Source organism: Rattus norvegicus, chromosome 12 (genome assembly GCF_021556685.1).
Source record: "Rattus norvegicus strain SHRSP/BbbUtx chromosome 12, alternate assembly SHRSP_T2T, whole genome shotgun sequence".
NCBI lineage: Eukaryota > Metazoa > Chordata > Mammalia > Rodentia > Muridae > Rattus > Rattus norvegicus.
Window position 1 is genome coordinate 25,359,156 of NC_141545.1, and position 22,858 is coordinate 25,382,013.

Below are 22,858 nucleotides of genomic sequence, written 5' to 3' on the forward strand. Positions count from 1 at the left end.
TAGTTTGGGAATAAGAGATGATGTCTCACCGGGAGCCTGTGGATTACCCTGAGAGGCAGAGGACAACTGTTCAGAGTCAGTTTTCTCCTTGTACCATTGGATTCCCCAGGAATCACACAGGTCATTGGGCTAGGCAGCAGGCTCCATTTCCAACTGAGATATCTCACTGGCACACACAATTTTTTACTGATAAATAAGTAATTTAAAATACTTCACTTCAAATAAATTTAGAAAATATTGTCTGTGATTTATCACCATCAGCAATCCCTGTCATTTTTAAAGACATGCTCTTTGATTCGACTGGGACTCACAATTGTTCTAGATTAGGTGGACAGCCAAATCATGACTCTGCCTGTCTCTTGCTTGACCAGGGCTGGTATTACAATTTCCTGTCACATCCATGGCTTATAATATGTGAGCTCCTGATCCATCAAACTCAGGTCCTGCTACCTATGCATATCTGGCTGAATCATCTCTTTGGCTCCCTTCCATGCCTCTCATTAGAACCTTACCAACAGCCCCTCAGCTGCCCCTTGGGTGACAGGCACTCACCCAAAACTTTACTCTGTTTACCTATAGAAGAAGAAACAGTGTCCCTGTGTCAGCCATGCTGGTTCTCAGTCCTGCCTCTCAGCTGTTCTCTGTGTTCAGACAACAGGAGGGACCAAGGCAGCAAACAGCTCTGCTCCACCTAGGCAGGGACAGGTCTGAGAATCACCACTACCTGAGGCCAGTAGTCAGCTAACTTTCTGTACAACACAGCAAGTCAGAGGAATGACTACTAATGTACTGACCCATGTCCTGTGTCCATTTTCTTCCTTCCCCTGTTCTGATTTCCTGACAGACTCAGTCAGACTTCTGCTGCCTCTCAGGCTGCAGCTCTTCCACACCTCTACTGATCCCATTGGATGGCTGAGCCTGTCTGAAATGATGCTATGCAAATTTAAATGTTTATTTGTAAACTTCCATCACATTCCACCATCTATGAATCTCTGTTCTTATTCCATAGTCTTCCAGATCCCATGACTTTAAATATGCCCTGACCTCAGTCCTCGCCTGGGTCTCATGTTGTGTGTACAAGGTCTTTGGAGCCCAGTGGCCTACAGCTATGTAATTGCTGATGCCTTGAACTCCTGATGCTCCTCTCTCCCCTTACTTAGTACTGGGATTATGGCCTCTTTCACTGTTTCCCCACTTTTGTTTCGTAGAATACTCATTAATAATAGAAAACAAATCCTTTGCTTTTGCAAAACTGCCATTAGAATTTGAAAATGTTGTGCACCGTCTCTGTAGTGTTTTTATATTGTAAGGAGGTAAGGTACATAATTATCTTTCTACACATACTCTTACATTTATACCATTTTCTTAAAGTTTTAAATTTTTACTTTGGACAGTTTGTTTCCACATGTGTATATTTGCATTGTACACACACATGTGGATGATGGAGGACAACCTTGGGCATTGTCCTTTGGGAGGTGTCCTCTCTGGATTATGTGACAGCTCAGTCATTGCTCTCACCCACTATGGAAGGCTGGCAGCACAATGAGCCGCAGGGATCCTAGTGGCTCTGCCTGTCCAAGCATCTGACAACTCTTTCTGTGGCTCCTGGGATGATACTCATGCCCGTTTGAGGGACAAATACTTCAACTGAGCCACAACCTCACTCTCCATTTGGTAATTTTGCTTAGGAGTGTTAGCAACTAGTGTCCAACTCTTCTGCCTCTTGTAGATTTTAGGTTCTCCCTATACATTTCTTTCTGTTTGTGAGTCTCTTACATACCATTCTCTTCATTTACATGTTAATCTCACATCCACCACTCTAACAGGTCTCTCTTTTTATAGCTATCCTCTGAGATATTGTCCCTGAATGCTAGTCTAACCCCAGATCTTCTTTAAAAGCCACAGCTCTTTTCAGATGAGCGGTCAGCCCATCAGTTCCTCCTTGAATTCCTTAGGAGCAGGCTCTGTGTTTATCTGCATTTGCAACTCTATTTTCCAGCTGGTCTAGAAGGACAGCAGGCTCCATGGATGCAGTCCCTGTAAGTTCAGGCACATTTCCTTTCTTCTCTTCTCTTTAATATTGACTGCACAAGCCTTCTCTTCTCCATCTCCCACTGTTGAGAACAATCCCCTGGGTTGTTTGAGTGTCCCATCTTGTCTCCTCTGTGGGGTGTGTGATAGGGAACAGTTGTTAGACGTTCACACTATGAGGGAATATCCTCATTGAAGAAGGGGGAGGGAGGAAGGGATAGTGGATTTATGAACTGGAAACTGAGGAACAGCATAACGTTTGAAATGTAAATTTGAAAACTTCCAGTTAAAAATAAGTTCACACAGGGAATGGAACTGATGCTTAAGGCTGATCTTCTAGGAGAGTAAGCTCACATGCACAGTTCCAACTGTCCTGGTTGTGTGTCCAGAGATTTTCATTTGTCACAGATAACTAAGCCAGACTAATACAGTCATAATTTTTTACTTACATGTATATAGCATACAAATATGATTAGTTCATGGAGTTTTCTGCTTCGCCCTTAGATCCAGAGTTTGATCTTGAGTATCCATATGAAGAGCGCACAAAACCTTTAATCTTAGCTCAAGAGGCAGAGGCAGACAAATTTTTGTGAGCTGACCAGCAGCTTGGTCTATGTGTCTAGATCCACATCAAACAGAACTGAGTGAGCTATAATCCTAGTACAGAGGAGGTGGAGACAAGCTTCTCCCTGCATCTATAGCCTTCCAACCTAGTCTCAATGGGAAACTTGAAGCCAATAAGCAGGCTGTCCCCAGAATAAGGTGGGTGACATTTTAGACTGTCCTCTACCTTCCTCATGTAAATGAACAAATGTGCGTGCGCATGCGCGCGCGCGCGCACACACACACACACACACACACACACACACATATACTCACAAACATACACACATTCCCAGAAACAGACACCCAGACATACAAACACAACTACACAGAGACTTATACACAGACACACACAGAAATACACACAGATACATACACACAGAGACACAAACACAGAAACAGAGACATAGACATGACCCAGATAACACATAAAGAGACACACAGACACAGGAACTTGCACACTCACACACACACACACACACACACATCTGAGTTAACAGAAACATTTATTCACACACATTGAGTGCACCAAATTGTGTAAAAAAATAAACAATTTAGCTACATATGTACAGTTCACTCCAGGGCAGAATATATTCCTTTGCTTTACAAACATCACTAAGGGTAATTTCCATGGCATTTACCTTTTTTTGAATTCTAGAACTGTGCTTCTCAACCTGGATTATGGATTACATATCATGAATATCAAGTATATTTACATTGTGATTCATAATCGTAGGATAATAAAGTTAGGAAGTAACAATGACATACTTTTATGCGTTCCCATAACATGTGGAACTCTATAAAAGATTCGTGGCATTAGGAAGGTGGAGATCCAGTGAGCTAGACACATACAGGAAACACCTGTTTTCTCTCTCTGCCCAGAATCCAGGCAGCTGCTATCTGAATGTAATCATGTCAATGTGGCAGCAGAAGCCTGCACAGATGAGTTCACCGTGGGCATCCTCTCATAGGTTACCTTTAGTACACTCAAGAGCCACCACTGGGTGTCGTGGCACATGCTCTATTGTCCAACAGAAACATCAGAGGCAAGGCAGATTGCTGGGAGTTCATGTCCAGATAGGTCTATGGTCAGTATTAGGACAGGGCTACATGCTGGACCTCTACATAAAATTAATTAATAAGCAGAAGGAAGAAAGAAAAAATAAGGAAGCACTTAACTTTAAAAAATAGTGACATGAGGCCACAGAACAAGGGTGTACGAAACAGTGCAGCAACACACGTTTCTCAGCTGCTGGAGGGCCATATGCAGGAACACACAGTGACCATGCTGGGCCTCATGGCTACCAGTCCAGGGGACTGCAATCCCTTCTGCATCAGCGGGGCTGGAGGAATCAGAAGACAGAGCAGTCACGTCATAAAAATGAGGACTTTTTTTTTTTCATTTTCTAATGTCGGAAGGAGTAGGGAGAGAAGACAGTTGTGTCCTTGGGAACTATGAAGTAAAATGAGGGACTGTGGTGACATATGGCAGTAACAGTTAGACCTGAGAACACCAGAACATGCAATGGCACTTACTATGTATTCTGAGCTGAGGTTGGAGTTGCGTGGAGATGCTGCACACAGGGACCAATTGGAGCCCTGCCACAGGATGAAGAGAGTCAGCTCCATCCTAAAGAAGTACATCCACCTTGAGGTCATGGGTGAAAGTGGGCAGGGCTGTAGTCAGATTTGGAACAATAAGGGTGTGAGGAAAGGGTAACTGAAGCCTACAGTCAGGTCTCCCTCTGTCTGAGCAGAGGAAGACAGACATAGGAGGCAGCAAAAACTTGTCACAACTACAAGGAAAGGATGATTTAGGCAGAGCCAATGGAAAGGAATATGAAAGGAAGCTCAGAGTTGTGAGGCACAGCAGGGAACAAAGAAGGGATTGGTTCAAAGCCTGAGCCATGGTGACTCACCATGACCAGAGTCCCACCAGATAATGAGACCATGAAAGCCTACAAGTAGAAGACGAGGCCTTGAACAACAACACTGAGGTGCTCGGGAGTCCAGAGAGAATCAGAGTAAAGTGAGAACAACAGCCAGGCTTCCGAATTGGAGGACTAATTGGAGACAGGCTCTCCAAATCTCTACCTCCTGTGGCCAGCAACTTTCTTTAATGATCTGGCCTATATTTTCCGATGTTGAAGAAGGTACACCCTCTGATCAAGACAAGAAGCTCGGCCTCCATTACTGACTGAAAAAGATGGCCTTGTCCTCCACAGGCAGCACTCACCTCTCTACCACCTTGACGTTCTGCCTTGCCTACTCTTTTCCATTTCCTGTGTGGTTTGTCATCTTTCTCTTTATTCTGTGTTTTCTCCATTCCTTACCTCCCCTCCTCATTCTGTTTCTTATTATATTTCACAGCAGGCTGGTTGTCTGGGTCTCTCTATAATAATCTAACATAATGAAGTTGTCAGTCTCTAAACCATTTCAGACACAATGAGGAAGGTGGTGATGAGAAAAAGCATTCAGTCCCTGGTCCTAGCACAGTGGACGCCTGCTGCTCCCTCTGCTTTTCCTTCCCCTTCTCCACTCTATTCTTTGGACTTTTCTTGCCATTCAGGGACCTTTCACAGAGTTCAGGCAGAACCACGACCTGATGGACTCTCACTGCCTTGGCCTGATCCCTGCTGAAAGACTCCAGCTTCCCTGGGCTTCCTGGACAGTGACTCTGAAGATACTCAAATTTACAAAGGAGTCTTTCTACCCCCTCCCCCATGATCAGCTTCCTGGAAGGCAGGAAGATGTGGTTGTATCAGAGAAAGTGAAATCATTCCCCCTGAGTGGCATGTACAGGGGCTTCCCATTTCCTTAGGTTTCCTGGCATTGATTGCCTTGTTCATGCTTCCCTGAAGCTGACTATGCAGCCTGCACTCTCTCACACCTGCCATCCTCACAGTCTCCATGGTCCTCAGATCCCTTGACCTGAGCTAGACCCAATCTCTCCTGGCCTCACCGCCAGCCACACATGGACAGACTTCTGTATCCAGAGTACCATGGACACACTGAGGCACCGAACCATTGAGATGAGTTGACCCAACATGTTAGGTCATTCAGGACACGAATTATGGATATGGTCTTGTAAGAATGAGATTTTTGTTGCTTTTCATGCGTGCATGCTTGTGGGCCTGCGTGCGTGCATGTGCGTGTGTGCGTGCATGTGTTTGTGTGTGTGTGTGTGTGTGTGTGTGTGTGTGTGTGTAGGTGTGTGTGTGTGCGCGCGCGCTTCAATTTTATCTCAAGTAGTCCAAGCTGGTTTGTGAACTTGTTATGTTGCCGTTGCCAAGGACGACCATGATGATCCTGCCTGGTCCTCCCTTGAGCTGATTTTACACTTGTGCACCATCAGGTCTCTTTATCCTCTATTAGACATAAAACCTTTGGTTCTCTGCATGCCAGGAAAGTAAGCACTCACTCTACCACATGCACCATATCTATAGCAGCAGTGAGGTCTGTGAGGATGCCCTCCTGGTCAGAGTTCTCACCTCCAGATTACATCTGCCTTTCCCTTACTGCCTGAGGTCTCTGTGTAAATAGTGACTCGATTGTTAACTCACCCAGCAAGGGGATGGACCTGACAAGATTGCCATGTCATGAACTGGACAGCATCATTTTTACACAACAGTCTCTTGTGGGTTCTAAAGGAACCCAGATGCCTCTTATGCCCTGCTCCACTGCTGCCACCTGCTGGCTCCTTAATCACACACAGATCATGAGCTCTGTTCTGGTTTCATGGTTTGGACTCAGCTGAATTGCTCTGGGGACCCTGATGTGGGAAGTACATACATGTCTCAAAAAAATGAAACAAAACCAGAAACGCAAAAAGGAAACACGAAAGAACTCATCTCCCTAAAACAAACAAATAAAAACAAAAAACAAAGGAAACCAAATCAAAACGACAAAAAAAAGCACATCTCAAAATACCAAGAAACCAACCAAAAAACCCAAAGTCGATAGTCAAGTTGAATGGTGTGCTCAGGTTGTGCTCCAGACTCCACATATCTGACACACACTTACTTGCACACACATGTGCCAGTAAACCCACAGAAACCCACAGAGAGAGAGAGAGAGAGAAGAGAGAGAGACAGAGAGAGACAGAGAGAGAGAGACAGAGAGAGAGAGAGAGAGAGAGAGAGAGAGAGAGAGAGACCAGGCTCAGTGACTCTTCAGACTCCAGTTCCTGACAAGTTCACAGCATTCAGATTCTCTGATTTTATACACAACTGGGCTATCCTATGACAGCAGTGAAAGAGAACAGGCTCAAGGCTTTCGATTTCTCTCTGAATCCTCCCATTCCAGAAACAACCCTCAGATAACACAAACTACAGGCTCTGTGGGCCCTGACCCAGCAGATAACTTCATGGATGAAAAGGAACTCTACTCCATATGTCACACCACTTGCACACATATTCCTTGATTTCCCTTCCCTAGTGACAAGATACAGATGGAAACTCTAAATACCCATCCAGAAAGTGGCCTCAAGACTGTGGAGGAGATGCTAGAAATGGTGGTGGTAGGTTGGTGGCTGGTGATGCAGACCCGATGCACAGGCTGCAGCTTTACAATAGCACAGTTGCCTGTTGCCATCTGAACTCCTGTTTCTTCCTGAGTCATCAGCTTCATCTCCCTAATCTTCTCCCTACCTCAGCAGGAGCGTCTGTTCCACCCCTGTATAGGGGAGCCCCCAGGAAGTGATTCTAAGTTGTGTTTCATTAAAATAAAGTAAGAATGCCAGATAACCGTGGGGTGAAGCCTAGACAAAATGCTAACTCTCTATACTGTGTTCTAGAGGCCCAGTGAGTGATACTGGGTGACCAGCTCTGCCTCCTATGGTTTGAGGCCTTCCAAAGAAAGATAGAAACTCCCCCTCACTCCTCTGTAAGTGGTACATGGCTTAACATGAACCAAATCAAAACCAAAAACCCCAAAACGTAATAATAACCAGGCATGGTGGTCAGGACTTCATCCCAATCTGTAAGACGCAGCAGCAGGGGTGTCACTGAATTTGAGGCCAGCCTTGGTCTACAGAGCAAGTTCCAGAACAGTCAGATCTATGTAGTAGAGAGAGCCCGTTCACAAAAACAGAAACACACAACAGTGAACAACCAAACAACAAGAAGCTAAAGTATTGATACTCACATTGCTAAACATCAAGGTCTGAAGAGGAAACTGGTATCATCTTCAAGTTCTCCATCCTCAACAGAAAGGGAACCAACAGATGACTCTTCTCCATGACCTCTCTGAGTGTTTGGAGTTTTGGTTAGCATTGTTGGTTTTAAGAAAAAGTCTCCTATAATGCAGGCTAACTTCAAACTCAAGAGGTACTAAAAATAGTTTTGGTTTCATGGGTTCTCAAGAATTTTAATACTGGGATAGTTCCTCATGCTGGGGTGACTCCAACCATAAAAGTATTTCATTGCTATTTCATGACTGTGGTTTTGTGACTGTGATGATCTTAATATAAACACCTGATATGCAGGGTATCTGACATGCCACTTCTCTGAAAATGCTGTTCTTCCTTCAAAGAGATGTTGACCCACAGAGGTTGAGAACCGGTGCTCCAGCTGATGATCATCTCATCAATACATGTCCATAGTTGAGGTGACACGTATGTTATGATGTCCAGATCCCTCTGGTACTGTTTCTTACTAATGAGCTCAGTCCAGGGAACACACATTCCAAACACTGGTAGCCAGGGCAGAGGCCAGTCTGCTTCTCAGTAGGACCATAATGTTTTCTTTTGGCTGATCAGATACAGTGTGCCTAGGTGTATACAACCAAGATTTATGCACTTATGTGATGTTGAGAATGTTGGCTTGTATAAGTCTTTGCTGTGTGCATCTCTGTTTTTTTCCCTTTTCACAATGAGAAAGAATCTAGGAGTGTTAATATTCAACGATGCTCAGAGGAAACATTACCCCAGAACCCAAAGTCACCATGCCCATGAGAGCTGTTAAGTTCAGGCTCAGGAGGCTTGGGTGTAGTCACAACCAAAGCAAACACCTCACACCTGGACTGGGACACTTCCCTTTAGCCACAAGGAGCATTGCTGACCTATCCATGACCCCAATTACCTCCACTTGGTCTCATGGGATTGGAGGTCATTTTCTCAATGTCTCAGCAAAGGCCCATGAATGATACTCATTAGAGGCTTGTGATTGGTGGACTGCATCTGTGCCACACTGCACCTATGGCTCACTGTGATTGGTAGATCTCTATCAAGTATGGCCATGCACATTTTCTGGCTACAAGAAAAGCCTGATTTCACTCTTACTTGGTCAATCTGGATGGTTTCCTGTGTTCCCACAAGCTTTGTGTTAGAAGTTGGCCAGCTGACCACCAAATTGAAAGAGAGACTGGACTTGGCACAGAAGTTTTGTCCTAAGAAAAACCAAAGCTTCAAGAATATCAACATGGCAGGAAATGAGGAATTGAGTGCATTATATTTAGGAATATATGTGAGGAAAGGAAATCCAACATGGGATTTAAGCAAGCCATGGTCTGTCACTGAATGTGAAGCATGGAGGGATTGGGGCTGTAGGTGAGAGGGCAGTGTCCATGGAGTAAGGAGAGTGGAACCCCAAATCTCAGGCTGTGGATCTCATTGTGGACCATTGTCCTTGCCCCTTTCCCATAGACTTGTTTCCTGGACACATTCTGCAAATCTCTTAGAGGCCTCATATGGGAGAAGCAGGTCAAGACAAACTCTGAAATAGATTTCTGGGAAATAAAATATTTATTTGCTGTCAAGGTTCTTCTGCCTGTAGGGCATGCAGATTAGCTGAGCACAGGGTGGAATGTAATGGACTGAGCTCATCCAGATTGATGGGTTCACAGGATCTCTTCAAGATTGAGTCCTGTGGACAAATAGCCTTCTCCAACAGATATTCAATGAAACACTTCTCTTTTATGGAGGTAACAAGGGTTATATGAAACTCTCTGTGTGATAGGTTCTGGGAAAGCTTCATTTACATGAAGAGAAATTCCATGTGCTTGCTGGACCTGTCCCAAGAGAAAGTCAGACCTGTAATACAGCCAACTTTCTCTGTGCCTACCACAAGGGTGTAGGAGGTGGGGGTGGTATAGGCTTCTTGCTCCTGAACACGCAGACCTGTCATAATTCAGTTGGTGTCAGGATAAGGTTTTCAGGGTTTGGACACATATACACCTCAGCCTTGCTCTGAATTAGCTCCCTGAGTTGCCTGAATTTCTGATAACTCTTTTACTAAAAGGTATCATTAACTCCATGAGCAAAGGAGAGCAGGCTTCATGGATGCAGTCCTTGTCGAGTTCAGGCACATTGCCCTATGTGTATTCAATTAAGGATAAGCACCTATGTAATGTTGAGAATGGTGGCTCTGTCTGAATCATTGCTGTGGGACTGACTATCTATGGTTTTTCACTATTGAACAATGGAAATGGACCTGTGAAATCACATGATCATTTAAGCAACTACATTAAGGTCACTTTTCTGTGTGCAACTTCCTGTGGTGTTGAGATGCAAATGGACCACTATGGATGACTACACAGACCACCATCATGGCATCCTTCTGTATGAACACATCAGGGATGCTCAGAGAAAACACCACCCCAGATCCAAAGGTCACCATGCCCATCAGTGCTGCTGAGTTCAACCTCAACAACCTCAAGAGGCTTGGCTGACAACCACTGCAGACACAACGAAAATATTCCAGGACCCTTCACTTTAGCCATAAGAAGCCTTGATGACCTCTCTATGACACCAGTTATCTCCATTTAGTCTCATAGGATTGGGGATGATTTTCCAAATGCCTCAGCAAAGGCACAAGAATGATATTCATTTCAGGCTTGTGATTGGTGGACTGGAGTTACATCTGTGCCACACTACAGCTATGACACACTGTAGTTGAAGGAACTCTATCAAGCATGAGTCAGAATGGAATGTTTCTGTGTTCTGTTAGGAGCTGATCTGCTGACTATCAAATGTTAAGACAGACTGGACATGGGGAAAAAGAACTGTCCTAGGAGAGAACCCAGAGTCCAGAATATCAACATGGCAGGAAGTGAGAAAACTATAGTTGGATCTTTGAGGAAAGGAAGCCCAACATGGGGCTTAAACATGCCTTTGTCTGCCACTGGATGTGAAGCATGGAGGGAGGGAGTCAAGCTTCTGGATGAGATGGCAGTGTGCAGGGAATAAGGGAGAAGGGAACCCCGATTCTCAGGCTGTTATTCTCAATATGGACCATGGTCCTTGCCCCTGTCCCACTGACCTGTATCCTGGACAGAGTCTGCCACACTCTCAGAGGGCACATATAGAAGAAAATGGTCAAGACAAATACTGAGAAGGATTGCTTGGAGTGAGACTTTTATTTGCTGGACTGGTTCTTCTTCTGACCTTAAGGTCTACAGGAAAGTTGAGCTCAGTGCTGGAAAGATAGGAACAAAGGTTTCCCAGGGTTGGACACTCAAAGGATCTCTTCTAAATTGTATCCTGTGGAGAAACAGGCTTCTCAGAGAGGTTTTCAGTGAAAGAGCTGTGATTTATTGGGGGTAACACGGGCTATATGAAATTTCCTAAATGGATATTGGTTATAGGATGACTGTACATGATTGGATTGTGCTGAGGGTCTGATAAAGCTTCATTTGCATGAAGAGAAATTACAGGGGCTGGATAGGTCTCTATTGAGTAACAGGAAATTAGACCTGAAATTCGGCCATCTTGTTATTACTTCCTCAAGTGTAGCAGAGGTGGGGGAGGTACATGCTTCTAGGACCTGAACACGCAGACTGGAGAAGGAGGGAACACTCCTAACTTCTGCTGTTCTCAGAATGAGATTTTCTGGTTTGATCTTAGTATTGCTCTGAACTGGCTCTTTGAAATGTTTTATTTATTATCCCACATTTATTACAAAGTATTACAAATTCATAAACCAATAGAAAACACCAGTCAGGCTCTCATGACCAGAGACAGACAGGATGACATGGGTTCGAAGGAGAGGGCATCAGAGCAGACATGGATTCCTAGGATGTATCACACACTATCCTGCATCCATGTGCTCTCATTCCCATGCAGGAGGCAGGGAAGGTGGTGATATGCAGGGTGAGTCCCCTCAATCACTATTTGAAGTAACTCACCTCCATGATGAGAGGTCATGGCACCAGAAGGTCTGTTACCTGAGGACTAACAGATGATGTCTCACCAGGAGCCTATGGGTGATCCTGACAGGCAGAGGACAATTGTCCACAGTCAGTTTTCTCCATGTACCATTTGAGTCCCCTGGAATCACACCCAGGTCACTGTGCTAGGCAGCATTTCTACTGAGCTCCATATCTCACTGCCATACACTGTTTTGTTGTTCATTAATATAGCACTTTAAAATACTTCAATTACCATAAACTTATAAAATGGTATGACCATGATGGATCATCTTGAGAAATCCACACAGTTTTTTATACCATGGCTCTCATGGGTTTTGACCTCACCAATTAGGCTAGAATAACTACACGGTCAGCCCCATGCCTCTCCCTGTCTCTTGCTCATTCAGGGCTGGGATTATAAATTCCTGCCATATCCCTGACTTATAGTGTGGCTGCTCCAGGTCAACCTCAGGCCCTGCTACCCATGTACACCTCCCTCGCTGAATCATCTCTCTTGCTCCCTTGAATGACTCTCATAATAAACTTTCCCAAAGGGTCCCCAACAGGTAAACATCTGAAAGATATTTAGGCTGTGATTTGGCCAAGCTTGTCCTTAAATTTGTTATGTATTCAAGGACGATCTGAAACTCCTACAGACCCTCCTATCTGTGCCTCCCCTCAGTGGTGAATACAGGTGTGCACAATCCTGATCCTTTGTCTCTCAGTGGACAAAGAACATCATTTTCTGTCCATGACAGGCAAGAACACATTTTACCAGATGAACATCTTTGTCTCAGTGAGGTAAGAATGTCCTCATGGCCATGAGCCCTCACACCCAGAGTTCATCTACCTTACCCTGCCTGTCTGAGGTCTCTGGGTAGAAGGTCATCTGGTTACTAACCCACACAAGCAGGGCCTGGAAATGACAGGACTGTCATAAGTCAGCTGCTGGACACCACGATTTTAATACAGCAGGCTCTGGTGGGGTCTAAGGATGCCAACTATGCCCTGTGCTCAGCTGCACTGCTGCCACCTGCTGGCTCCTTAATCCCAAGTCATGATCTCACCGGGACAAGAAGTCTGTGGTTTTTGTGTGCACACAGGGCTTTTGCATATCACAGGACCATGGGGAGTGTCAGCCTGCAGGGTTGGAATATGTGTGATGCTGAGGGAGTAGCACATGTGTCCCTACCTACTCTACACACCCCAGAATGAATCAATAAGTATTATTTAAAATATTATGGGGTTGAGGCTTTAGCTCAGTGGTAGAGCACTTGCCTAGCAAGCAAAAGGCCCTGGGTTCAGTCCCCAGCTCCGAAAAAAAAGAAAAAAAAGATTATAACAAAAAAGATTATAAACAAACAAAAAATCCAACAACATGACCAATAAATCCCAGCCAAACCTACAAAAGTCTATGTATCAAACAAAACACCAACCAACAAAAAACAGAAACACAAAGTTGATGGTGAACTTGGATGGTGTTGCTAATTACCATGCCTGAGGTTGTCCTTTACACTTCCACACATGGGCCCAAACTGACTTGCAGACACATGCACCGGATCTCAGACACATATCATGCAAAGATCCTTTCACATATGTGTAGGGAGCGGCGCGGCAGCTGTATGATAATGAGGTGAATCTGGCACCCTCCTAACAACAGTACTGCGCATGTGTGGGGTTTTTGCACCTGACGTCAGTCTGGCTGGGGCGGTACTATGCTAAATAGGAGTTCATGCCACGCCAATCTCTGGAGGACAAGTAGCTGGGATGGCAGTGGGGTGACTCGTGCCCCACCAATCCCTGAAAGAAGATTAACATACTGTTGTGTATATAAGCCGAGTGGCTTTGCCGCTCGGCACGGTAACACTAAAAGCTGTAACACTTGGAGCTGTAACACTTGAAGCTGTAACAATTAGGACTGGCTGCCGCCGCCTCCCTGTATCAACAAAGAAGCTGTCCTGCAGTAAAGGCTGTTGAGAAGAATCCAACCGTGTTGCGTCTTCCTTGCTGGACGAGGTGGGCGCGACACATATGCTCTGCTACAACATATTGCCCGTCATCATCCTGACTAAACAAGGCCTCCCTAAGACTGGGCTCTATGATTCTTGAGACTCTAGTTCCTGACGTTGTTCACAGCATTCAGACTCTCTGACTTTATAACTAATTAACTTATCCCTTGACAGCAGAGGGAGAAAACAGGCTCAACCCTTCCTGATTCTCTGTGGATGATCCAATTCCAGAGACATCTCTCAGATAACACATACTGTATGCTCTGTGAGCCCAGCAGATACCCTCATAGATGAAAACTGTCCCTGTCTTCTCCATTGTTGTCACCACTTCCTTACGCACACACTCATTGGTCTTTCTTCCCTAGTGACAACCCAAAGATCCAGAGTGTGGTCACAAAGTTACCCCCCAGACTGCTGCCGGAACAGAGTGGAGAAGCTAGAGAGGGTGGGGGAAGGATGGCAGCTGGTGGTGTAGTCAGGATGCTCAGGCCGAAGCTTCACTTTTACGATAGCACAGTTGCCTGCTGCCAACTGACCTCATGTCTCTTCCCTAGGATGACATCATCATCTTTATCTGCCTCACCTGCTCCTCAGCCTCAGATGAGCTCCTGCCTGCACCCCTGCCCAGGGGAGTGCCGAGTAAGAGACTCTACGCTGTGTTCTAAAGGTCCAGTGAGTGGGACTGGGGAAAGAGTTCAGTCTCCCCCAACATCTGCTGATAGTCAAGGACAGAGACATTTATAGGTATGTCATCAAGTTTGTGGTCACAGAAACAAAGAAACTCACACCCCCTTCCTCAGGGTTATTATATTTAGCTTAAAATAAACCAAAGCCAAAACAAATAAATGAAGAAAAAACGGAAAGTATTAATACCCTACCATGTAGGTACATTTAGTAGGATGCAACAGCAGGAGGTTTTCTGACTTTGAGGCCAGACTTTGTGTACAAAGCAAGTTCCAGGACAATCAGATGTATGTAATATAGAAAGCCCCTCCTCCAAAACAGAAGAAAACAAAAACAAACATACAAAAACTGAAGTACTGTTAGTCACGTTATATTTTATATAAATCTGGAGAGAAGCTAAGTATCATATTCAAGTTCTCCATCTCCAGGGAAAAGGGAGCTAAGTGAGGGCCTTTTCTCATGACACACTTTACTGATTTCAGTTTTGTTAAGCTTTGCTGTTGATTTAAAGACAGAGTCTCCTGTAACCCAGGCTGGCCTAAACTCAAGAACTACCAAGAATAGCCTCTAATTCTGTGGTTCTCAAGCTTCCTAATGCTTTGGCATTTCCTCATGTTGGGGCGACTCCAATCATAGGATTATTTCATTTATATTTCAAGATGGTAATTTTACTACAGTTATGATCATAATATAGACATCTGATATTCAAGATATCTGAAATGTGACTCCTGTGAAAATGTTCTCCTAGCTTCAAAGAGGTGGTGACCCACAGCTTGAGAATCAGGTGTTAAAATTGATAATATTCCCATCACTACCTCTCAATTGTTGCCATGACATGAATGTTATGATCCCCAATTTCTTTTAGTCCTTTTTCTTACTCATCAGTTCGGTCTAGGAAATATAAATTCCAAACACTTGTCACCAGGGCAGAAGCCAATATCTACTTTCTAGTTGGAACATAATGTTCCCTTTTGGCAGATCAGAGACACAGTCTACCTAAGTTTATACAACCTGAGCTTAAGCACATATGTAGAGGTGAGAATGTTGACTCTGTAAGTCTTTGCTCTGGGCTTATCTCTCGATTTTCCCTCTTATGCAATGGAAAAGGACCTGAGAAGTCACACGACCATTTGAACAAGTGGATTAAGGCCCCTTCATTCAGGTGTTGAGACTTCTTGAGATGACTGGACAGAGCAGCATCTTGGTAGCCTTCTGTGTAAACACACCAGAAATGCCCAATATCACCATGCCCATGAGAGCTGCTGAGTTCAGTCTCAGGGGCTAGGATGCAGTCACAACCACAGTAGACATCTCACAGCTGCTCCAGGATACTTCACGTTAGCCACATGAGTTTTGGGGACCTCATCATGACCCCAAATATCTCCAGCTTGTCTCATGGCATTGGGAACAGCTTCCAAATGACCAAGAAAAGGCCCATGAATGATATTCATTTGATGCTTGTGATTGGAGAACTGGAGCTGTATCCATACCTCTTCATTTATGGCTCACTATCGTTGGTAGATCTCTATGGAGCATGACCATAAAATTCTTCTCCCATGAGAAGTATGGTTTCATTCATTCTGGGTCACTCTGGATGGTTTCCTCTGTACCCACAAATTTTTATTATAAGGTGACCTGCTGACTCTCAAATCTTACGGCAGACTGGACTTGAATCAAATTTCCCATTTTAGGAGAGAACCCAAAGGGCAGAATGTCAGCATGGCAGGAAATGAGAAAGTGAGTGCATACAGTTGGACTTGTGAGTAAAGAAAGCTAAACATGGGACTCAAGCAAGCCACGCTCTGACATTTGATGTGAAGCATGTGGGGTGGGGGTTGGGCTCTAAATGAGATGTCAGCATCCAGAGAGTAAGGAAGAGGAGAACTCTGATTCTCAGGCTGTGGGTTTCAATGAAGACAATGGCCCTTACGTCTATTCCAGTGACCTACACCCTAGACACAGTATACACTATCTAAGAAGTGTCAGGAAGGGGAAGGGATGGGTGCTCAGGAGAGAAACTGAGATGGATTGATGGGAGTAAGATATTTATTAACAGTGTCAATAACTCCATGAGCATGGAGACAACAGCACAGTCAGGCTCTCAGGCCCAGAGACACACAGGAGGACCTTGGTTCCAGGAGAAGGTATCCGAGCCCCCATGGCAAAACTGGAGGTTATCCAAGAATGATTTTCACAAGAGAATCCTGCAGCCATGATCTCTGACTCCCAGCGAGAAGACATGGAAGGCTGTGGGATGCAGGGTGTGTAATCACCAACAACTACTTTGATGTAAACTTGCCTCCTTGGTGAGAGATTCTAGCACTGGGGAGCCTGTTATTTAAGGAATAAAAGATTATTTGTCACCATGATCTGGTGGCCGACCATGAAACACAGATGCCAGTGTTCTCTGTGTACAATTTGGGTCCCCAGAAATCATTCCCAGGTCAATGGGCTAGGCAGCAGATTCCATTTCCGACTGAGCTATCTCCCTGGCATATACTATTTTTCTCCCTTCATGTGTAATTTAAAATATTTCAGGTAACATCAATTTGGAAAATATTATGTCCATGATTCATCGCCTTGAGCAATCCCCCTCGTTTTTAAAAACACATTCTTTCACAGGCCTGAACCTCACCAGTTGTTCTAGACTAGGTGTTCAGCCAATCTGTCTCTGCCTGTCTCTTGCTTGACCAGGGTTGGAATTGCAAATTCCTGCCACATCCCTGGGTGCAAGCTCTTGATCCATCAAACTCAGGTCCTCCTACCCCTGTACCATGCGTTTCTGACTGAATCATTGCTCAGGCTCCCTTCCATGCCTCTCATAATGGACTTCCAAGCAGCTCTTCATGTGTCCCTTGAGATGACAGGCACTCACCTTACTAGGGTTTAGTCTTTCCTCTGCTGGCCTGTAGGAGAAGAAACTATGTCAGTGGGTCAGTCACGCTGTTTCTCATTCCTGCATCTCAGCTGTTGTGTGCACACAACAGGAGGGGACCAGGGAATCACACATGTCTGCAGCATCCAGGTAGGCACAGGTCTGAGAATCTGCAGGACCTGACACCAGGAGTCAGCCTACTTTCTGTATAACACAGCATGTCAGATGACTACTAGTGAACTCACCCATATCCCATCTCCCTTTCTGACCTTTTCCCTGCTCTGCTTTCTTGACACATCTCTGCCTCCTCTGCTCTGCACTCACTGTGTCTCCCTCTTGCGTCCCTGAAACCTTGCTTTCTAGCTGTCCCTCTCAGTGTAGGCTGCTGCATCCTGCAGTTTGAGCCTCGGGGATTTCATGCCAGTCAGACTTCTGCGGTCGTTCAGGCTGCTGCTCTTCCACCTCTCAGTTCTTCTACTTACAGTAACAGGGGGCAGAGCCTGTCTGAAACAGTGGGATGCACATTTAAATGTTCATTTGTAAACTCCCATTACACTCCAACATCTATGCATCTCTATCCATATCCTGTAGTCCCAATGGCTTTAAATCAACTCTGACCTCAGTTCACATGTAGGTCTTGTGTTGGGTGTACAAGACATTTGGGGCCCAGTGTCCTACAGCTTGCTATGTAACTGTAGATAGACTTGAACCCCTGAATCCCTTCTCTGGATTTCACAATGGCTGGAATTTTTTGTCCCCCACTGTGTCCCCATCTTTATTTCTTAGAGTACCCATAAATATTTGAAGAAAATTTATTTATACAAAAATGTAATGGGATTTTGCAAAAGAACACTGTATTTTCCAGTGTGTGTGTGTCTGTTTGTGTGTTGTGTATGTATGTGTGTGTTTTGCAGGGACATAATGTATAAAATTTTCCATTCTGCCAATATGCTTGAATTTAGAGTACTTCCCTAATCTTTTTGTAAAATTTACTTTGAACAGAGCATAACCACATGTGAATATTTGCAAATGTGAACACTCATGTGCTGCTGGAGGACAACCTTGGGCATTTTCCTTTAGGAGCTGTCCTCTCTGGATTGTGAGACAGGTCAGTCATTGGTCTCACCCAGTAGATAAGGTTGGCAGCACAGGGAGCCTCAGGGATCCTACCGCATCAGCCTGTCCTAGCATCTCACAACTTTTTATACGGCTCCTGGGATGATGCTCATGTGAATGTGGAAAAATCACTTCGACTGAGACACTTCAATGGGTGTTTCATGATTTGACTGAGGAGGGTGAGATCTCTAGTGTCCAACTCTTGCTTTTTGTAGTGTTAAGTTCTCCATACACATTTCTTTCTCTTTCTGTATCCCTTAATTTCCACTTTAGTTACACATGCCCAACTCAAAGAGGTGTCTCTACTTATACATATCACTTCCTGTAACATGTTATCTGCAAAAGCTGGTCTACCCTCGTTTCTTCTACAGCACACACAGTTCTTCCAGATGAACAGTCAGCCCCTGAGGTTCCTGCGTGCCTATTTGAATTCCTTAGGAGCAGGCATTGTGTTCATCTGCATTTGCTCCTCTGATTTCCAGATGGTCAGGAAGGACAGCAGGCTCCATGCAGTTCTTGAGGAGTTCAGGCAAATTTCCCTCCTTCTGTTCACTTTACTGTTCCCTACCCTTCTCCATCTCCCACAGATAAGAACACTCCCCATGGGGAAGCTCGAGTGAGGCCTCTCCTGGACCACTTACCTTTGCTTCGACCACAGGAAGATCACCCATCCATAGAGGGGGATGATGACCACAACTTTGGACACAACCATCCCAACCATGGCTCCCAAGTTCAGCAGTGAAGGATTCCTCTGGCCCCTTGTGTCCTCCAGGCCAGTTGTGGGAACTGCAGAGGGGATGATGGAGGGGCTCCCCAGGGTAGTACTGAAAGCTGTGGAGAGATGAGAAGTGAGAACATCCTCCATGGATGAAATGAGGAATGGGTGAGTGTCACACCTTGTCTCCTCGGTTGGATGTGGGATTAAGAAGAGCTGTTAGAAGTTCACACAAGGAAGGGCACACATGCTTAAGACTGAGACTCCAGAAAAGTAAGCTCAGATGCACAGTCCCCAACTGTCCTGGCTGTGTACTCACAAATTTTCATTGGCTTACAGGTAACTGAGTTAGAAAAATTCAGCAATATTTTTTCCACATAAATGTATGTAACACACAGATAGACTTGGTTCAGAGTGAATTTGCTGCCTAGACCCAAGAACCTGAGTTTTGTCCCCAATATCAATGTCAAGAACCTGGTGAAGTGTGCATGACCCTTGCTCCTAGCCCAAGAGACAGAGGCAGGCAGAGCGCTGTGAGTGGATAGGCAACTTGGTCTATGTGCCTAGTTCATGTCTAACAGAGCCAAGGGAGCTATAATCCTAGAGCTGAGGAAGTGGAGACAGACTTGTCTCTGTGGCTCACTGGCCTGCCAACCTAGCCTCCATGGGAAACTTAAACCAGTGAGAGAGCTAGTCCTCCAAAGTAAGGTGGATGAGATCTTAGGATCTCCTCTAGCCACTACAGACATAAACATATGTATACAGACACACACACACACACACACACACACACACACATACACACACACACATCTGCCTTTACAGACCCACATGTTCATACACACTGAATAAACCAAAATGTTTAAAAGAAAAAACACAATTTTAGATTTATGTGTGCAGCTCTGCCAGGGCAGAATACATTCCTATGCTTTACACACATAACTGAGAAAATTTTTCCCAATATTTACCTATTTGTGAATTCTATCCCAGGGGTTCTTGACCTGTGCATCATTTTCCATCATGCATTATATATCAGGTATCATACATTTAAGTTATTTCATTGTGATTGATAAAAACAGGATAATTAAAGATAGGAACTAGCAATGATATACTTTTAGGCATGTGGGTCCCCTGAAAATGAAAAAATGTATAAAAGATTTGCAGCTTTAGTAAATTAGAGAATGACTCAACTAGACACATACATAAAATGGCTCACTTCTCTCTAAGTCCAGGCAGCGGCTCTCAAACTCTACTAGAGGTCAATATTGTAGCCATAACCTGCACAGATAACTGTGCTGTGCACATCCTCTCATAGTTTGGCTTCGGAGAGTCAAGAGGCACCTCCGGATGTTGTGGAACACACTGTACTGTCCACACTCAGGAGGCAGAGGCAAAGCAGATTGGTGTGAGTTCAATATGGGTCTATATACTGAGTATTGGAAAAGCCAGGGCTACAAGCTGAGAAACTGATATAAAATAAATAAACAAGATAGAAAGAAAACAGGAAATAAAGAAGTACTCACATTTAAAAAAGTAGGGTTGTGGGGAGCAGCAGGGAAAGGAGGAAGGAAACAATGCAGCAACACACAGGACCCAGATTCTCTTGGTTCCTATGCAGAAACACAAGTCACTACAAAGGGCTCAGGGCTCCCAATCCAGGGGACTCCAGTTCCTTCAGCATCAGAGGGGCGGGAGGGATCAGAAGACAGAGCAGCCACATCATGGAGATGGAAACACTGTCTTAATCAATCATTTTCTAATGATTGAAGAGACTGGGGAGAGAAGATAGGTGTGTCCTGGGGAACTGTGAGGTGAAATGAGGGACTATGGTGATATGTGGACGTTACAGTTAGACCTGAGAACACCAGAACATCCAATGGCCCCTACTCTATGTTCTGTGCTGACATTGGAGCTATGTGAGGATGCAGCACAGAGGTACCAAATAGAGCCCTGCCACAAAAACAAGAGAGTCGGCTCCATCCTGTAGAATTACATTCACCTTGAGGTCACGGACGAAAGAGGGCAGGACTGTAGTTAGTTTTGGGACAATAAGGGTGTGAACTATGGGGTACTGAAGCCTAGAGTCCACTCTGATTCTGTCTGAGCAGAGGATGACAGACATAGGAGGCAGCAAAGACTTCTCCCAACTGCAAGGAAAGATGCTGGTGGCAGATGTTTGGGTGGAACCGAGGGAAAGGAATATGAAAAGAAGCTCAGACTTGTGGACCCTGATGTGATATCTAGGGAACCAGGAAGCCACAGGTGTCAAAGCCTGAGCCATGGTGACTCACCATGAATGATGAGTTGGGTGCCAGGGATTGACTGCCACAACTTCATGCCTTCTGTTGTTTGCAGAAAAACTCGGCTGAAGTATGTGGCCTGGTCATTCTCCTTCAAGTTCAGGATTCTGAGGACTCCAGATGTCTGACCCTGTGTCCAATTCATGATGAGCCGGCCCTTAAAATGCTCATGAATGAAAGGCTGGGTGGAGTTGTAGATGAATTCCCCATGGAAGTGCTTCCATCTCCAGGCTATGCTCATCGGCCGATCATTGGCCAACTCCCAGGGGAAGTAGAAAGAGAAGGGGATCTCGATGGAGCCACCCTGGACTCCAGAGAGGACAGCTGGTTGGTCAACAGCATAGTCATACTTTTTTTGATATCCTGCTGAGTTCCCTGGGAAGGACAGGGAGAATCTGAAGCCACTGCAGGGATTTAAAGGACAACCCTGAGCATCCTGAACCTTCATCTGAAGGGAGGGGTGGGACACAAGGCAGGACTGTCCCTATGACTGCAGGGACAGCAAAAAGAGGGAAGGGTTGGGTTGTGCTCACTCTGAGTGTTGAGCTCTCTTAGGAAAGAGAGACCTGGCTGGCTCCTCTACCAGACACTGGATACAAGACATCCACTTTTCCCAGCCACTCTGTCCCCTCCTCTGGTTCAGTCCCTGCTAGTGAGGTCCCCACCACTCACCAGTGTGCAGACATGCTGCCGACAGCAAAAGAAGGAGGATCCGAGCCATAGCCAGATTCTGTTCAGGAAGTGAGACCAGCAGGGCCGTCAGGAAGTCGAGGTTGCCCTGACTACGGACACTGGGGCACTCAGCAGTCCAGAGAGAATCAGGGTAAATAAAAACACATGCTCAGACATTCTCCAGGGGAAGACTGAGTTGGGCACGACCATCTCTACCTCCTTGTGGCCAGCAACTTCCTTTACTGATCTGGCTGATTCTTTTCCGATGTTGCAAAAGATCCACCCTTGTGGTTACTGACAACATGGCAGTGTTCTTGGACCCAGCCCCCACTTTTGGTTGGGAGACATATCCTAGCCCTTGGCATAGCTGGTTCTCCTCTCTTCCACCTTGACTGTCTACCTTATCTACACTATTCCATTTCCTAAGTGACTTGTAATCTCTCTGCCCCTTTCCTCTATATTTATTCCCTCCTCCCCCTTCTCAATCTCTTTTGTATTGTGTCCACCACTGTTGCAGTAAAAAAAATGTTTAAATAGTTTCTTTTATACCACATTAGTGTCAGCCCATAAGGCCACAAGGCATCTGTTGGATATTTTCATTTCAGTCAACAAAGCTTCTCACACACTATGTTCCATCCCATATCACACTGCCGATGGCTACTCTCTTTGCCTAGCAACAATCTCTCCAGCCATCTAGTTCCCAAGACAGGTTGACACGGTGCCAGAC

The 22,858-nt window shown here is 45.1% G+C and overlaps 2 protein-coding genes across 12 annotated transcripts in view; one reads left to right on the plus strand and one right to left on the minus strand.

The window, feature by feature from the left end:
- LOC148002261 (paired immunoglobulin-like type 2 receptor beta) overlaps positions 1-16,836 on the plus strand; it is a 33,761-nt gene extending 16,925 nt beyond the window's left edge. For 2 of the 4 annotated variants that reach the window (XR_015634711.1, XM_087579719.1), the window contains one exon: positions 14,324-16,836. Coding sequence is in view for 2 of the 4 variants with exons in the window: in XM_087579719.1 (XP_087435845.1) it covers positions 14,324-14,513 (190 nt within the window). In the remaining 2 variants the exon portion in view is untranslated. The remainder of the gene's footprint in view (positions 1-14,323) is intronic. The other 2 variants (XR_015634712.1, XM_087579720.1) reach the window with 2 other exon arrangements.
- On the minus strand, positions 16,482-22,543 carry Pilrb2l3 (paired immunoglobin like type 2 receptor beta 2 like 3). 8 transcript variants are annotated; one of them, XM_087579707.1, is made up of 6 exons: positions 22,132-22,543; positions 21,451-21,834; positions 20,683-20,769; positions 19,086-19,275; positions 17,329-17,359; positions 16,482-16,784 (listed from the first exon to the last, which is right to left on the minus strand). In XM_087579707.1, exons 1-6 carry the CDS (start codon positions 22,178-22,180, stop codon positions 16,770-16,772), a joined length of 756 nt encoding a protein of 251 aa, XP_087435833.1. In that variant the 5' UTR covers positions 22,181-22,543; the 3' UTR covers positions 16,482-16,769. The 8 variants fall into 8 exon arrangements, with proteins under 8 accessions (XP_087435833.1, XP_087435834.1, XP_087435835.1 ...); XM_087579708.1 differs by having other exon boundaries at positions 21,451-21,825; positions 22,132-22,375; XM_087579709.1 differs by having other exon boundaries at positions 21,451-21,768; positions 22,132-22,369.
- Between the last annotated feature and the right edge of the window lie 315 nt (positions 22,544-22,858).

Coding starts and splice junctions, on each gene's coding strand:
- Pilrb2l3 (XM_087579707.1), bottom strand. CDS start 22,180: ATGGCTCGGATCCTCCTTCTTTTGCTGTCGGCAGCATGTCTGCACACT. Junction 20,770..21,450: donor CACCCAACTCATCATTCATG/GTGAGTCACCAT, acceptor GTTTCTGCATAG/GAACCAAGAGAATCTGGGTC. Junction 19,276..20,682: donor ACAACCCTACTTTTTTAAAT/GTGAGTACTTCT, acceptor ATCTCTCCACAG/CTTTCAGTACTACCCTGGGG.